The sequence below is a fragment of the Pseudophryne corroboree genome, chromosome 12, assembly GCF_028390025.1.
Source record: "Pseudophryne corroboree isolate aPseCor3 chromosome 12, aPseCor3.hap2, whole genome shotgun sequence".
NCBI lineage: Eukaryota > Metazoa > Chordata > Amphibia > Anura > Myobatrachidae > Pseudophryne > Pseudophryne corroboree.
In genome coordinates, this window is record NC_086455.1 from 131,713,305 (window position 1) to 131,731,110 (window position 17,806).

General features: G+C 43.5%; 1 protein-coding gene across 1 annotated transcript in view; it reads right to left on the bottom strand.

The window, feature by feature from the left end:
• Positions 1–15,889, bottom strand: part of SCG5 (secretogranin V) — a 69,888-nt gene extending 53,999 nt beyond the window's left edge. Inside the window, exons 1-2 of the mRNA XM_063948036.1 lie at positions 15,655–15,889; positions 13,164–13,392 (exon numbers count right to left, since the gene is read on the bottom strand). Of these exons, the coding sequence (XP_063804106.1) occupies positions 13,164–13,392; positions 15,655–15,660 (235 nt within the window). The 5' untranslated portion in view covers positions 15,661–15,889. The remainder of the gene's footprint in view (positions 1–13,163; positions 13,393–15,654) is intronic.
• Positions 15,890–17,806: the final 1,917 nt, after the last annotated feature.

The window sequence follows — 17,806 nt, forward strand, 5'->3', positions numbered from 1 at the left end:
TCATTCCCTTTAAGCTTGATACTGGCGTGCAGGTGAATTTAATATAATTTCAAGACTATAAGACTTTTAGAGTAAAACCTAAAATTCATCCAGCCAAAGTAAAAGTTACAGGGTATACTGGGGAGGAAATTCCTCTGAAAGGTACATGCTTGGTGACACTGAAATATAAGGGACAACAGTTTAAAACATCACTACTGATTGTGGATAAAAATGTGCAACCGATTCTAGGATTAAGTTCCTGTGAGAAACTAAGCTTGCTAAAGAAAGTTTTTATAGTGACATCACAAGTAGAAGATGACTGCAAATCAATGTTTACAGAATACAGAGACTTGTTTGAAGGTCTAGGTTGTTTGCCTGGAGAGCATAAAATAAATATAGACACGCAAGTTTCTTCAGTGATACACCCCTGTAGAAAAGCGACGTTTGCGCTGAGAGAAAGACTGAAACAAGAGTTAAATCGCATGGAAGCCTTGGGTGTGATACAGAAAGTTGATGAGCCTACTTAATGGGTAAGCTCCTTAGTAATTGTTGTTGAAAAAAAAATGGACAACTCAGAATATGTCTAGACCCCAGAGATTTAAACAAAGCTATTAAACGAGAACATTTTAAGCTACCAACCAGAGATGAAATCATGTCGCAATTTGCGGGAGCAAAATGGTTCAGTAAATTGGACGCATCTTCAGGAATCTGGCAAATGAAGCTAGATGAGGCCAGCTCAAAGCTTTGTACATTTAATACAGATTTCTTCGACTACCATATGGAATATTGTCTGCTCCAGAAGTATATCACAAAAAGATACACATGATTTTTGAACATATTCCAGGTGTTGAAACAATGATGGATGACATTATTGTCTGGGGATCTACAAAGGAAGAACATGATTCTAGATTGAGACAAGTAATGGAACTTGTCAAGAAAGTGAATCTAAAGCTAAACAAGGACAAATGTGAATTTGCCGTGAATACACTTACCTTTATGGGCGACGTGGTCTCGGATCAAGGTGTAAAACCAGACCCAAGGAAAATATCAGCCATAGTGAACATGGAACGTCCTAACAACAAAGACGACGTCAGAAGATTCCTAGGGATGATTACTTACTTAGGAAAGTTTATTTCTCAACTCTCTGAACGAATAGCCTCTCTTAGATGGTTGTTGGACAAAGATAACGAGTGAATGTGGTCACATGAACAAGAAGAAAGTTGGCAAAACTTGAAAACAGATCATTACAGAGCAACCAGTGCTAAAATTATTTGATCCTGCCAAAAGAATAAGAATTTCAGCAGATGCTTCGCAATTTGGCCTAGGCTCAGTGCTCTTACAAGAACATGAGGACACATGGCAACCAGTAATCTATGCATCAAGAGCACTGACAAGTGCTGAAACAAGGTATGCTCAGATAGAAAAAGAACTTCTAGCGATCACATATGCATGTGAGCGATTTCATCAGTTTATGTATGGTCAAACATTTACAGTGGAAACTGACCACAAGCCATTGGTAGCTATCATGACTAAATCATTACATGACTGTCCCATGAGAATTCAACGAATGCCTATCAGACTACAGAAATATGATGTACACTTGCTGTACTGTCCCGGCAAATACATGTACATTGCGGATACACTTTCTCGTGCTGTGGACAAAAGTGAAAGTTCCAAAAGTCTGATGGATGAAGAGATAGAAGCCTATGTTAATTTGATCGTAGCTTCTCTACCAGTGTCTCTTGCAAGACAAGAACAGATTAGGAAAGAAACTGAGACAGATAACACAATGAGAGTGTTGAAAGATATCATTCTGAAAGGTTGGCCAGCAGAAAAACATGCGTGCCCACTGTCTATCCATGATTATTGGATGTACCGCAGTGACCTTACAGTTGTCGATGGTATTATTTACAAAGGCAATAGGTTTGTCATACCTGCACGACTAAGAAAAACTATGCTGTGCAAGATACAAGATACTTAGGAGAAGAAAAATGTAAGCGGAGAGCGCGTGAAGTTATGTATTGGCCAAGAATGAATGAATGAACCAACATAGCACAGACTACAGCTACATGTGAATTATGTCTTACGTATAGACTGAAACAACAGGTCGAGCCACTGAGTCCTCATGCAGTGCCAGAAAGACCGTACCAGAAAGTTGGCACAGATTTGTTTGATTGTAATGGGAAAACGTACATTGTTGTGACCGATTATTACGCTAACTACCCTGAGGTGAAGACACTACATACAACTACTAGTAAAGCCATAATCAATTGCATGAAGTCAATCTTTGCAAGACATGGTGTTCCTATGGAAGTGTTCACTGACAATGGTCCTCAGTTTTCCAGTGCTGAATTTAGACAGTTTGCTGATGAGTGGGAATTTGTCCATACTACGTCAAGTCCCCACTATCCACGCTCAAATGGGTTGGTGGAAAGTTCAGTAAAAACTGTAAAGAGTCTCATGAAAAAAGCTCAAGCAGGTAAAGAAGATTTCTACAAAAGTCTTTTAATCTACCGCAGTACACCTTTACAGAATGGACTTTCTCCTGCACAAATGCGGATGGGAAGGAGGATTAGAGCAAATCTCCCGATACATGATGAACTGCTTAATACACATAACTCAGCGTTGGTCAGACTGAGTAAGGAACGTCAACAGGCGAAACAGAAACTGTTCAATGACAGGCAAACAAAAAGCTTATCTGATCTAAAATCGGGTGACCAAGGCCGTCTCAGAGATCACGAGAAAGGTATTTGGGTGCAGAAAGGTATTGTGCAAGCACAAGTAGCACCAAGATCTTATACTATACGTACAGAGCATGGAACGGAAGTAAGAAGAACTCGGGTGGATTTAAGATCTCAACCTAACCATAATGAAGACAACATGACTGAAGAATACCCTTCATCTGACATGTATGATGATCCTCATAATGGTGAACAAACCACGATTCTAGAAAGGTCCAACATGGTAGATGAAACACAGACTGTGTATGAAAGACCCAAAAGGGAAATACGCAGACCTGAGAGATTAATTGAAACGTGTTAGATGATGTTCTTAATATGATGTTGTTAATTGTTGCATTGAAGCGTACAGGGCTTATCTTTAAAGAAAAGAGGATGTGATGTTAGTGTATTAGAATGCTTAATATTTGTAGACGCTCCCTTACTGATGTGTGTGGGCCTAGGTTTTCAGTGATGGTCCGTGGGACCAGGGGGATGCTGGGAAGTGGGTGGTCCAGTGTGCAGTGTGCCTGGAGTTGGTGATGGAATAAACAGCACAGCAGTGAACTCGCATGTCTCCGTGTCCTTATGACTGGATTTACAAACATATGAACAAAACATGGCGGTGCCCGGCTGAAGCCGTCTGCCCTATTCTATCCACACTCGCAGGGCACAGTGTCCTGCGGAAGGGAAAAGTCGCGGTGTATTGCTCGCCGATGGTGAATAGATGCTGCATGGCATCTAGTCATAGTGAGCGGAGAGCTTGGGGGCAGTACAGCATGTCCGTAAGTGCTGGGCACGCCCCCCCTAAGAGTGATGAACAGGGGGAGTGTCATAAGGCCACGCCCTCTGAGCAGCCACGCCTCCTTTTCTGTAGTGCACACAACGTTTCCCCCTTGCTGGCAGGCGCTCTGCCCGCGGTTCATCCTAGCGTGAACACTACATTGGGTATGCAGGATATGCAGCTCTCCCATTAGACCCATAAGTAATGCAGTGCTTAGTCCAATCCTCCTTGCTTACTATATACACTATATGAACAAAAGCATTCAGATGCCTGACCATTATCCAACAGCGATTGTAATGACATTGTATTCAAATACATATACTTCAATTTGGAGTTGGTCCCCCTTCTCCAGCTAGAACAGCTTCCACTCTTCTTGGAAGGCTTTCCACAAGATTTTGGAGTGTTTCTGTGGGAACTTGTACCCATTCATTCTGTAGAGCATTTCATCGCAAAGGTGCTCGATGGGGTTGAGGTCAGGGCTCTGTGCAGGTCAGTCAAGTACTTCCACACCAAACTCATCAAACCAAGGGGGCAATTCAGATATGATCGCTGGGCTGATAATTTTGCTGTCCTGCGATCAGATAGTTGCCGCCTCCAGGGGGAGTGTAAATTCGCTGTGCAAGTGTGCGATCGCATGTGTACGCCGAGATGCGAATGTCCACTTTGTGCGCAACCCAGGACTCACTTCTACAGTGCAATGAGAACAGGCTGATTGGGGCGGTGCTTACGACAGACTCCCTCCCTGAAAATGCCTGCGTTTTTCCAGACACTCCCTGTAAACGCTCAGTTGCCACCCACAAATGGTCTCTTCCTGTCAATTACCTTGCGATCACCCGTGCGATCTTATTTTTTGCACCGTTGTTGTCCGACGCGCGTGCTCATTGCAGTGCATACGCATGTGCAGTTAGGACCTGATCGTCCACTGTCCGAAAACGCACAGCAGCTATCAGATCTGAATCATCCCCCATGTCTTTATAGTTCTTGATTTGTACACTGGGGCACAGTCATGTTGGAATAGAAAAGGGCCACAAAGTTGGAAGCATAGCATTGTCCAAAATGTCTTGGTATGCCTAGCCCAAATCCTGAGAAACAGCCCCATACCATTATCCCTCCTCCACCAAACTTCACAGTTGGCACAACGCAGTCAGGCAGGTAATGTTCTACCGGCATCTGCCAAACCCAGACTCGCCCATCTGACTGACAAACAGAGAAGCGTGATTCGTCATTCCATAGAACATGTTTCCACTACTCAACAGTCCAGTGTCGGTGTGCTTTACACCATTCCATCAGATGCTTGGTATTGGATTTGGTGATGTGAGGCTTGCATGCAGCTGCTCGGAGATTGAAACCAGCTCCATTAAGCTCCCACTGCACAGTTTTTGTGCTTATATTAATGCCAGTGGAAGTTTGGAATTCTACAGCTATGGGATCAGCAGAACATTGCAACTTTTACGCAAATTGGCGCAGATGTATTATCATTACCTTAAAGACCCTTATTTCCGTTTTGGCACTGCACCGCTTTTCGATGTGATCTGCTTATTGAAAAAGAATAAAAAATATACATATATTCTTTTAGAACAGAGCCAACGCCAGCCCCAAACTGACGAAGTGACTGGAGGGGAGTAACGTGCGGTGAGGAGCTACCTTAGCCTTCGTACATCAGGTAGCCATCGCCTTCCTATGCACACGGCGCAGCAGGCGATACTGCTGTATGCATTCGTTAAAAGCCCGATGTTAGCCGCTTCTTACAATCAGCGGAAGCGGTAACAACGGGATATAACGTGCACTATGTGCAAAATGCACAGCGCACGTTCTTACATCTGCCCCTAGGTGCCTTAGCTTCGTGGCTGAGTTATTATTCCTGAATGCTTCCACTTTATAAAAATATTACTTAGAGTTGACCGTGGAATTAATCCAGCAGGGATGAAATTTCACAGTCTAATTGCAAAGGTGGCATCCTATCACAGTACCATGCTTCATAGCGATTTTTGCACAACAGCGTCAGGGTCTGAATCGGCCCCATAATGTACATAGCAATCACGTAAGTGACCATGCCGCACCTTATCCAGAAAGACTAAGACATCTCAATATGTATACTTTGGAGCAGAGAAGGGAAAGGGGGGACATGATATAAACTTTCAAATATATCAACGGTCTTAAAGTCCAGGAGGGAAACATTCTCCAAATGAAGAGAAGCAATTGGACACGAGGACATGCACTGAGACTGGAGGGGTTCAGTGGAAATTTGAGGAAAAATTACTTCACAGAAAGGGTAGTGGACAAGTGGAATACCATCCCAGCAGAGGTGGTAGAGGTTAAGACAGTAGAGCAATTTAAACATGCATGCGATAGACATAAGGATATCCTTACAAAGAAATAAGGATCAAATAAGGTTTGAGAGAAAAATATGGGGAAAAAAGGGACAGACTAGATGGGCCAAGTGGTTCTTATCTGCCGTCAAATTCTATGTTTCTATGAATGTGGCTTCTATAAGAATTCTGTGTTTTCATGACCAATAGTTTTCACTTTTTGCACTTACAGTGTGTATTTGCTACAATACATTATTTGCCCCTTTTTTTTTTATAGAGTGAGATACAATTATCTATATGTGAGATGTACGACATAAATCCCACTAGATTGGCAGTATCTACTTCACAAGTAACTGATATTGTACATACTTTTTTAAGGGGTGGCATCTCCACCTTGTGTCGAATACCAAGCATTGCAACTTGTACCATGCATATGATAACGGTTAATGAGATATCCTTGCTGATCATATGCAAATGTCTTCCCTGCGTGATGGTGAATAATACAAAGCAGACAAATTCCTATTCCTACGCATTTCATCAAAACACTATGTCATGTAAGGAGTGGGGGCTTGTGTATATAAACCCTCCTTCCCATGTCTACAATGATTTGCAGACCCCAGGAGATAAGGAAGGATCAGAGGGTCCCTCACGCACAGGATTCTTAAGCGTAAAATCAAGGTCGCCTGGTTTCCAGGAATCCTATTCATCAGGTCCTCTTGATTTTATCCCTTAGATCACAGCACAGGGATGCTCATTAATGTGAACATTTAAAAGTTTAAATTTAAATTTAGTAGATAAACATCCAAGAGGTCCACAGACAGCCATACCCACAGTGGCATCTAAAGACTATAAAGAAGACTGCTGTCCATTAAACCTGCATAAGTATCTAATCACTTTTGAATGATGCAGCTCATATTTTCCTCCTGTCCTCATTGCTCTGTTGTGGTGCCTGCATGCGATACAGTTATAGAACAGTTTTGCATTCTATCCAAGGGAATTGGAAATACAAACGTCTACCTGCTAACTATTCATAACCGAATAGCTCATAACAAACCCAGAACAATAAACAGAATGTATGTAGCAAAAGTTGCTGAAGAACATATACAATACAAATCAACAAATGAAATCTGAAGGAGGAAAAAAAAAACCCTATGACATCTTTAATGCATATGGAGAGAACCTACTGGTCTCATGTGGAGTCACTTGGGGTTTGTCTAGATGTAAAAGTGGGACTTCAGCAGGTGTGGTTCATCAAATCGACAGTATCTAGGTCGACAATGTTTAGGTCGACCACTATAGGTCGACAGTCACTAGGTCGACATGGATGGAAGGGCGACAGGGTTTCTAGGTCGACATGTGCTAGGTCGACAGGTCTAAAGGTCGACATGAGGATATATTTTTTTGTGTCGTTTTCTTCGTAGAGTGACCGGGATCCCAAATTAGTGCACCGCGTCCCCTCGCATGGCTCGCTTCGATCGCCATGCTTCGGGCATGGTGCCTTCGCTTCGCTCGGCACACTTTGCCGTTCCAATCGTAGTCCACGTGGATCGTTAAGTATCAAAAAAGAAAAAAAAAGAAAAAAAATGTGAAAAACTCATGTCGACCTTTCGACCTAGCACATGTCGACCTAGAAACCCTGTCGACCTTCCATCCATGTTGACCTAGTGACTGTCGACCTATAGTGGTCGACCTAAACATTGTCGACCTAGATACTGTCGATCTTCAGACCGGATCCCACTTCAGCACCCTCAGACAGCTAAAACTGTTCCAGCAGTTCCTAAATAAATGGTACATACATGTAAATGTCAGGTCATTTTTAGATTGTAAGCTCACAAGAGCAGGGCCTTCTCCCCTCATGTGCCTTCCTTCTCTTACTTACACCATCTTTACTCCATACTCTTTTTGATGGACCATAACCCCTGGTTTTCCGTACTTGTCCTATATTGTCTTGAACTGTAAGTGCTGTTTGCTTGTTTTGCTCCTTTGTTTATGTACTCTGTAATGGGCGCTTCATACCCCTTGTGGCGCCATATAAATAAAGGATAATAATAATAGGAAGAAAGAAAACCCTGAAATGTCTATCACCCTCTCTTTGCTCCCACTGACAGTCCTTTTTTTTTTTTTTAGGACAGGCATCATTGTCCACAGTAGCAGCACCACCCCTGCCTGCTGCTTCTAAGGGTCCAATTTATCATGAAATATTTGCAGCTTATTCCCTGAAAATACCTGTTTTCTGGGATATCCATCAACAAATATTTAGTATTATCCCAATGTATGAGATCTGCTGTGATCCCTCCATTTCCCACAGCAGCCACAGTCCCCATAGGTTTCTCTGAGAGATGCAATGCTGTTAGATTTACCAATCTCCGGAATGCAGTTTGATCCCCCCAGCTAACACCATCTGAAGATGACATTAGCCGCTGTAGCCTGTGGGCTACACTTAGCAAAATTAGCTGTCAGAGGGTTCTTCCGGAACCCTCCCCAGCAATGGCTGCCGCGCATGTGTGTTCAGCAGACTGCACATGAACAGGAGTCCATTTAGTCACTATGCGCAAGAGTCCAGTTAGTTCAGTCAGTCATTCTGAGCACATAGCAGGGTGCCTGCGTCATTCTGTGCCTCAGTCATTCTGAGCACATAGCAGGGTGTCTTTGATACATGCCGGCGGTATAACTGCATTCTGCATTGCAATTTTGGGTGCTAATATTGCCTGCAGGTCGCAATACAAATGCAATTATTGACAAATGTGCCCCAAAGACTCTCCTGGCACAACACAGTATGAATAAACCACTTACACCTATGGCACTTTAAAAATAACAAAATAAAGCAAATACCTATATGAACACAGTGATTGTGGACCCACTATTTCTGTATCTTGAATTAAGCGTATCACGGAAACAGCGCTATAAGCATTGCAACCTCTAAAGGAAAACTGTACTGTATATTCCGATTACAGATGAAAGGATACAGACCAGGGCGGACTCCCAATAGGTTTCACATTAAGAAGTCACTACAAGCAGAGCTTTCTTTGATTATAATGATTCCAGAATTGAAAAAACAAACCAGTAAACAACAGTAAGCTTAAGTAAAAGTATTATGCTATATAGGGGAGATGTATCAAGCATTGGGAAGAAAATTTGGCAAAAGAAATCAATCACCTTACAGTATGTCATTTATTTAAAAAAAAAAATTTACAGAAGTTTTTTGGGAGCAACTTTATTTGGCACTAACTATGGCTGTGAATACTTTTATTCATCAGTTTTTACACTCTCTCAGGTTTTTAAACCAATTGTTTCTGGTCACAGTAAATGTGGTTCTTGCTGGGCTACAGTTACACAGTGATGGATGCTGCAGCAACACCCTGATTTTGCCCAAGCAGTTTGCCCAGTGAACAACAAGATGCAGTCTACTCTTCACTATGAGAAGTCACCTCCATCCTAACTAGCAGTGTGCATACTGTAATGGTGCCCACAGAGCCGGCCCTAGCCAATTTGATGCCCTAGGCAAAATTTTGTCTGGTGCCCCCTAGCACTGCCGCTAGTTCTGCATCCGACCCAGAAACACTTAGGCAGTGGGGACCACTGAGGGTGGGGAAGGGGGGGGGGGACCCTGTTGGCCAGTTCAACCCTGCATAATGGCACACAGTGATGCCCATAATACACATAATTCCACACAGTGATGCACCTGACACATATAACCCCACATTAGTAATGCCCATAATAAACAATAATTCCACACAGTGATGCACCTGACACATAACCCCACATTAGTAATGCCCATAATGCACATAATTCCACACAGTGATGCACCTGACACACATAACCCCACATTAGTAATGCCCATAATACACATAATTCCACACAGTGATGCACCTGACACATATGCCCCACATTAGTAATGCTAGTACTTTTGCTTGCTGGTGTGCTTGCAGTCAGTGTGTGCACCCATGCAGCTCCCTGGATCCACGACTGCGTTTTGTGAGATTGGGTGGCAGGGTGAGTGCGTGCTTGCACTCGCACCCGTTAAAGGGGCACCCATACTGATGTGACCTCACAGGGTATGCCATCCTGGCAGGGGAATTTTACAGCATGGACTGACTAGGAAATAAAGTGTGAGGAGAACACTGCCCATGGTATGTCCCTGCAGACACCTGGGGTTTGCACAGGGATAAGGGACACACACAGGATAGCAGGGTCCCCCTCCCCCATGTGCACAAGCAGTTTAGGTGATGTCAGATTTATGTGAAGCAGTCTTCCAAATACACATGTGGTATCATAAGGATCTATCCAGTAATAACCTTATATAGTCAGTGAAAATGTCACAGGTCCAGGAATTGCAGTTACCAGGCTTCTGCTGTCTGTCTGAGGTCTCACAAGTCAGGGGCATTCAAGCATGTCGGAGGGAGTTTAAAGAACTTGAAGGGAGAGTGTGCATTTTATTTGACAAATGTGAACAGCAGTGTATACAAGTACTGATTGAATACATTTGGAAAGTAACAGTTAGTTTGCAGACTGTCCTTCCCAGCATGAGATACTGCAGGGACATGCTTGGATGCCCCTAGACATGCTTGGATGCCCTAGGCAAATGCCTAGCCTGCCTATAGCTAAGGCCGGCTCTGGGTGCCCATACACTTGTGAGATAATCGGTGCTAACCTTCCATTTCGACCGCATCTGTGAGAGAAATCAAAGGATTGTATGCACATTTTAGGTACCTTTCGACGCAATGCGAGGGCACGCCGGTCGAACCTCGCGTCTCAAGATAGTATGTGCTGCACTTAATATTTATCGAATCGCAGTGCGATTGCATGTGTTTTTAAAAACACATGCTATATTTCGCACTGCGATGTGCGATTGGGCACCTGCAGGGAGCGGCCAGAGGCCGCTCTCACTCGGCAGTGATGTGCCCATCACATGATTACCATGCGATCTGTCGCATGATCGCATAGTAATCACTTTGGCAGTTCAGGTGCGATTAACTGCCGGTGCGATGCCCCGCGATGTTGTGTCGCAGGGCATCGCAAAAGTGTATGGGCACAATAAGTGTGAAAAAGGTGGGAAAAAATTGAATAGGAACATTGGGGATCATTCCGAGTTGATCACACGCTGCAACTTTTTGCAGCCCGTGCGATCAGATAGTCGCCGCCTATGGGGGAATGTATTTTAGCTGTTCAAGTGTGCGAACGCTTGTGCAGGAGAGCAGTATAAAAACATTTTGTGCAGTTTCTGAGTAGCTCTGAACTTACTCAGCCGCTGCAATCACATCAGCCTCTTCAGGTCCCGGAATTGACATCAGACACCCGCCCTGCACACGCCTGGACACGCCTGTGTTTTGATCTCTACTCCCAGAAAATGGTCAGTTGCCACCCCGGAACGCCTTCCTGCTGTCAGTCACCTTGCGATTGCCGTTGCGATCGAAATCTTCATTAGAACAATCACTGCCTGGCGTTCCCCGTCGCCAGGCAGCGATGCGCATTCCGGACCCGATTGCACGGCTGCAAAAAACTGCAGTGTGCGATTGGGTTGGAATGACCCCCATTGTGCAAATGAGTAATTACATCAAAGCCCGGCCTTCTATCATTTTAATTTCAATTCACTAAACTAAACTTGCCCAGTTTGAGTCTCATTTAAGACTGCTTTTATTGCATGTGTGATTTAGCACACCTTTTATGGTCCTCAGAAGGGAGGACTATCTGTGGTGTTCTGCTAGTTGTGAGCACTAATGGTTGATAACGCCAAGCAATTATGTTAGAAAGTTGAGCATCCCAACCAAAGTAAACAGCTGCAGGAGTTCAGGGTAGCCAAACACTCCAATCATCTGTTGCTAAGAGGCACGAGGCTCCAATCTGGCACAATCAAGAGATTGATTTATCCTCCCCGTCACTCAGACGCCACTTTAAAAGTGTCAAAAGAAATAGATGTGCATCCCCAGGAATAATGGCTGCACACAGCAGTCCCCCGGAGCTCTGGCTAGGGAAAGCAGAAGGTTAATAAGATGTAGGTAACAGCTGGAAATGCAGTTAAACAAGGAAACTATTGTTTTTCTGTAGTTTCAATAATCTAAGTATTTTGTGTCACTTGATTATGAATATGTACATGGCTCATTTTCTTATCTGCATCCTCTTAACATAGAGCAGCAGATTTTAGCCTTACATGGATGTTGTTAAAAATGTCAAATGTATTTATGCCTATTTATAGATAAGGCAAAAAATAAGGCAAAAAACAAATAATAAAAAAATATATATATATATTTAAATCTATTTACAAGGTAATCAGTGATGTCAGAGTGGATTTATATAAATATTTACATTTACTGAAATGTAAAACCTGAATACCTTAGTCACACGGCATGCACAAGTATGGCTCAATCAAGTACGTTATACAAACATTAGCTCGCTCATCACAGACGTTTAAGAACATTTAGGTGCTTTTACAAAGATGCCTATTTTGTATTTAAACATGGATTACTGGAGTATTATTATTAAACTGTGGAAAAGTGGTACATTACATAATTGGCTTCTTCTACTCATCCCCACTACCCGCAAAGCCAGAAGTTCTGCTCATCAGTTCTAGGGCAACAGTATTTGGATGATAATTTTTTTTTTGTGTTTTCCATGTTGCATTGCCCCTCTCATTTTTTTAAGTGACAGTTCATACAGATGAAATGTGACCAGACATGTTTTGATTATCAGCAATCCATAATGTGTCATAATCCCATTTGCCCCAAAATTCCATATATCTACAAAGTTCACAATAATACAACAATGGTGGTCATTCCGAGTTGATCGCTCGCTAGCAGTTTGTAGCAGCCGTGCAAACGCTATGCCGCCGCCCACTGGGAGTGTATTTTAGCTTAGCAGAAGTGCGAACGAAAGGATCGCAGAGCGGCTACAAAGTTTTTTTGTGCAGTTTCAGAGTAGCTCAAAACCTACTCAGCGCTTGCGATCACTTCAGACTGTTCAGTTCCTGTTTTGACGTCACAAACCTGCCCAGCGTTCGCCCAGCCACGCCTGCATTTTTCCTGGCACGCCTGCATTTTTCCGAACACTCCCTGAAAACAGTCAGTTACCACCCAGAAACGCCCACTTCATATCAATCACTCTGCGGCCTCCAGTGCGACTGAAATGCTTCGCTAGACCCTGTGCAAAACTACATCGTTCGTTGTGCCCGTACGACGCGCGTGCGCATTGTTCCGCATACGCATGCGCAGAACTGATGTTTTTTAGCCTGATCGCTGCGCTGCGAACAAATGCAGCTAGCGAACAACTCGGAATGACCACCTATGTACAGTGGAATGCCATAAATTAGGATTACAATGTATATGCAATGTGGTCACATATGTAGTGAGTGTAAAAGATCAACATTAATATGAGCCTAACCTTCTATATTCTGTGGCCCCACAATGTTAACGGCCTGGTGTGCAGGGTACTCCACTCTTGGCCGGGCAATGCCCAGCTCTTCCATTACCCCATGAAGCAGGCGCTGGACATCGGCTTCTGATACACGATCTGGGTTTCGCGGGTTGTGGGCAAAAATTGGATTTAGTCCACAGACCAGTAACACCAGCGGTACGTAGAGTGAGACAATGCCATTGGTTTCCATCTTTACCTACAAACAAAGATCCTGTTATGCCATCATCCGTTAAGAATTTAAAATAAAACATGTGACTTCATACAGCTGACAGGACACCCTAGCTCTAAACATTAATCCATAGCTACACTATAATAATAATAATAATAATAATAATAATAACAGAACATAGGAACCCCTTCCTGGACTATTTGAACAATCACATGACCAGCTGTAATGGGGACCTGCAGGGAGCAGATAAGTAATAACGTGTTATTTAAATTACCTCACCCAACTGTACCCTTAACTACAGATTTACGTTTGGTTGGTTATAGCCTTATCTACCTCCCCCACACACAATTTATTTTATTAATTTATTTCTATTAACAATGCAGAGCACATGGCTACAATTATTGTATTGCAGTGCAGGAAGTGTATGAAAATATTGCAATTTTGAAAGAAGCTTGTGCCTCTATGGAGGTATTCAATTTAAAAAAACTGCACTTTTCGTCCGTTTTTAGGTCAAATTTACATTCGACCTATTCAATGACTGCACCGTTTTTTCAACTGGTTGAAAAATCCGGCACTTGCGAAAACCACGTGTATTGGCAAATTCCCCACTAATACACGTGTTTTGGTGAATTTGCAGGCGTTTTCGCCCCATTTTTGGTGCAATTTTTGCCCATGCCGATTCGACAAAAAATAAAAGTGAAACGGCACATAACTGAATACCCCTCTCAATGTTGAAACAAGAAATCACGTGCAAATGTAGCATCTGACCATATACAGGTAGGGAAGGCATCACCTTACCAACCACATTCCTTTGTTAAAACAAGCTAATGCCTCCTGTGTGCTATGAACAGATTAGGGAAACTATTCCATAAATGACCTAATGCAGTTATTTTGGAATAAGGACTAAATAAGCGATACAATACACACTACTTTTCCTAAAAGACTCTGCACACTGTCTTTTATCTTTATAATCCTATGTCCTACAGTTAGCTCTCTAAACTGTTCCCTGATTGTCAAGTGTTGAACCCAATGTACCCTGGGTTAATGGTCTGCCTGCTTCTCTGCAATCATGATCCTAGAAAAAGCAGTCACTAAAATACAGCCGCAGCAAAGAGGTGCTACAGCAGCTATACACAACACCCAGAAGTTGTTCCAGGTGCTGGTGAAGAAGCCTGAAGGTGGCTGCCACTACTCCACTACAACTATTGTTCATTTGACACTCCCAATCGGTGAATGTCTAGCGGCTGACTAAGGCCAGCAGAGGTGGCACATCATTGATAGTAGAAAGGAGACACATAATTGGTAAAACCACTGTTAAACAACAAAAGAACAGAATAGCAGAGTGACTGTGACACTGGTGTAATCCTTTATGCCATGCACACTGTTAAAAAAGGAACTTAATATAGTATTCTTACTAATTAGTAACACAATTTTTGCAATGTATTATTACTAGTATGCCTGCATTTTGCAGGTGGCAAAAAAGCTGTGTTTCTAACCAATTTATAAGGGTTTATTTACTAAGCCTTGGATGGAGATAAAGTGGACGGAGCTAAAGTACCAGCCAATCATCTGTCATGTCACAGGCTGGGTTTGAAAAATGACATTTAGGAGCTGACGGGCTGGTACTTTATCTCTGTCCACTATACCTCCATCCAAGGCTTAGTAAATAGACCCCTATGTATGGTCTTTACATTTCAGTTGACACAGTGTAAAAAAAACTTAGTCTTCCCTCGTTCATATTCAGTACCAGAGAACATGGCATACAATATTGTTGCAATTTCTCCCTGTCACCACTGGAGGGCAGACTACACACCTCTCCAGTACAAGAAATAAAAGCTATCAGATGAGAGGCCTAATATACATTTATTCTTTTTTTTAATACATGTGCAATATATATATATATTGCAATACCATTAGAAATCAGTTCTCTAATCAGAGGGAATATTAAAACAAAACAATCATGTTAAATGCATATATGCAGCTGTATACAAGTGATGCCTGGGCCCTCTACTAATCATGCAGTATATAACATTAGACTGTTTCAACTGCTTTGATCAAGAGCGATCAGTATTGTGAGCCTCAGAAATTTCTGCATCACTATAAGTAATGGATTTTATTCTTGCTATATAATCAGATCTCTGCTTGTCATTACAAAAATAAGCTAAATCATATAAAATGTCACATTTTTGTATAGAAGCTCACTGGATGTCCTGGGTAAAGCATTACTCTAACATCTTATCAAAAGGATATAAACAGGCCATGCAGCGAGAACAAAATCGGGAGACTTACAAACATGGAGGCTGGCAGCTGGAAAATGCAGAATCTGAAATGAGAAGAGGAAACAGCAGGGAGGAGAGAGAGAGGATGGAGACAGATGGAACAGAAACTGTGGGCGGGAGTTCCAGTGACAGGTGCAGCAGAGGAAGAATAAACCGTGATAGGGAGAGAATATACATCAGTGCAGTTCCACTATTTCCATGGAGAGTGAAGCATTTCTGCTTTAATTAACCACTTAACTGGCATGGTCAGATCACATGCGACCCCACTGCCCCAGTGTGTGTCCCCCCCCCCAGGTTTTTGACACGGAGATCTGTTCTGCAGATGGGCATAATATTTTCTCTGACGTCCTAGTGGATGCTGGGACTCCGTAAGGACCATGGGGAATAGCGGCTCCGCAGGAGACAGGGCACAAGAATAAAAGCTTTAGGATCAGGTGGTGTGCACTGGCTCCTCCCCCTATGACCCTCCTCCAAGCCTCAGTTAGATTTTTGTGCCCGAACGAGAAGGGTGCAGGCTAGGTGGCTCTCCTGAGCTGCTTAGAATAAAAGTGTATTTTAGGTTTTTTATTTTCAGTGAGTCCTGCTGGCAACAGGCTCACTGCATCGTGGGACTAAGGGGAGAAGAAGCGAACTCACCTGCGTGCAGAGTGGATTGGGCTTCTTAGGCTACTGGACATTAGCTCCAGAGGGACGATCACAGGTTCAGCCTGGATGGGTCCCGGAGCCGCGCCGCCGGCCCCCTTACAGAGCCAGAAGAGCGAAGAGGTCCGGTGAAATCCGCAGCTGTGCGCCATTGCTCTCAGCACACTTCACACTCCGGTCACTGAGGGTGCAGGGCGCTGGGGGGGGGGGGGGGGGGGAGCGCCCTGAGACGCAATATAAACAGATAATACCTTAGGTTGGCAAAAGAATACATCACATATAGCTCCTGGGCTATATGGATGTATTTTAACCCCTGCCATTTTTACAGAAAAGAGCGGGAGATAAGGACGTCGTGAAGGGGCGGAGCCTATCTCCTCAGCACACAAGCGCCATTTTCCCTCACAGCTCCGCTGGAAGGACGGCTCCCTGACTCTCCCCTGCAGACCTGCTACAGAATCAGGGTAAAAAAGAGAAGGGGGGGCACTATTGGCAGCTAAAAATAATAAACAGCAGCTATAAGGGAATAACACTTATATAAGGTTATCCCTGTATATATATATATATAGCGCTTGGTGTGTGCTGGCAGACTCTCCCTCTGTCTCTCCAAAGGGCTAGTGGGGTCCTGTCCTCTATCAGAGCATTCCCGGTGTGTGTGCTGTGTGTCGGTACGTGTGTGTCGACATGTATGAGGAGGAAAATGATGTGGAGGCGGAGCAAGTTGCCTGGGTTAGTGATGTCACCCCCTAGGGAGTCGACACCTGACTGGATGATCGTATTTAAAGAATTAAGTGATAATGTCAGCACTTTGCAAAAAACTGTTGACGACATGAGACAGCCGGCAAATCAATTAGTGCCTGTCCAGGCGTCTCAGACACCGTCAGGGGCCCTAAAACGCCCGTTACCTCAGTGGGTCGACACAGACCCAGACACAGATACTAAGTCTAGTGTCGACGGTGAGGAGACAAACGTAATGTCCAGTAGGGCCACACGTTACATGATCACGGCAATGAAGGAGGCATTGAACATTTCTGACACTACAAGTACCACAAAGAAGGGTATTATGTGGGGTGTGAAAAAACTACCAATAGTTTTTCCTGAGTCAGATGAATTAAATGATACGGCCACCCTCAAAGAACCAGCTGATAGAAGGCTGGAAAATATCCTAAAAAGTATATACACACATACTGGTGTTATACTGCGACCAGCAATCGCTTCAGCCTGGATGTGCAGTGCTGGAGTCGCGTGGTCGGATTCCCTGACTGAAAATATTGATACCCTGGATAGGGACAATATATTGTTAACTATAGAGCATTTGAAGGATGCATTACTATATATGCGTGATGCACAGAGGGATATTTGCACCCTGGCATCAAGAGTAAGTGCTATGTCCATTTCTGCCAGAAGAGCGTTATGGATGCGACAGTGGTCAGGGGATGCGGATTCCAAACGACATATGGAAGTATTGCCGTATAAAGGGGAGGAGTTATTTGGGGCTGGTCTATCGGACCTGGTGGCCACGG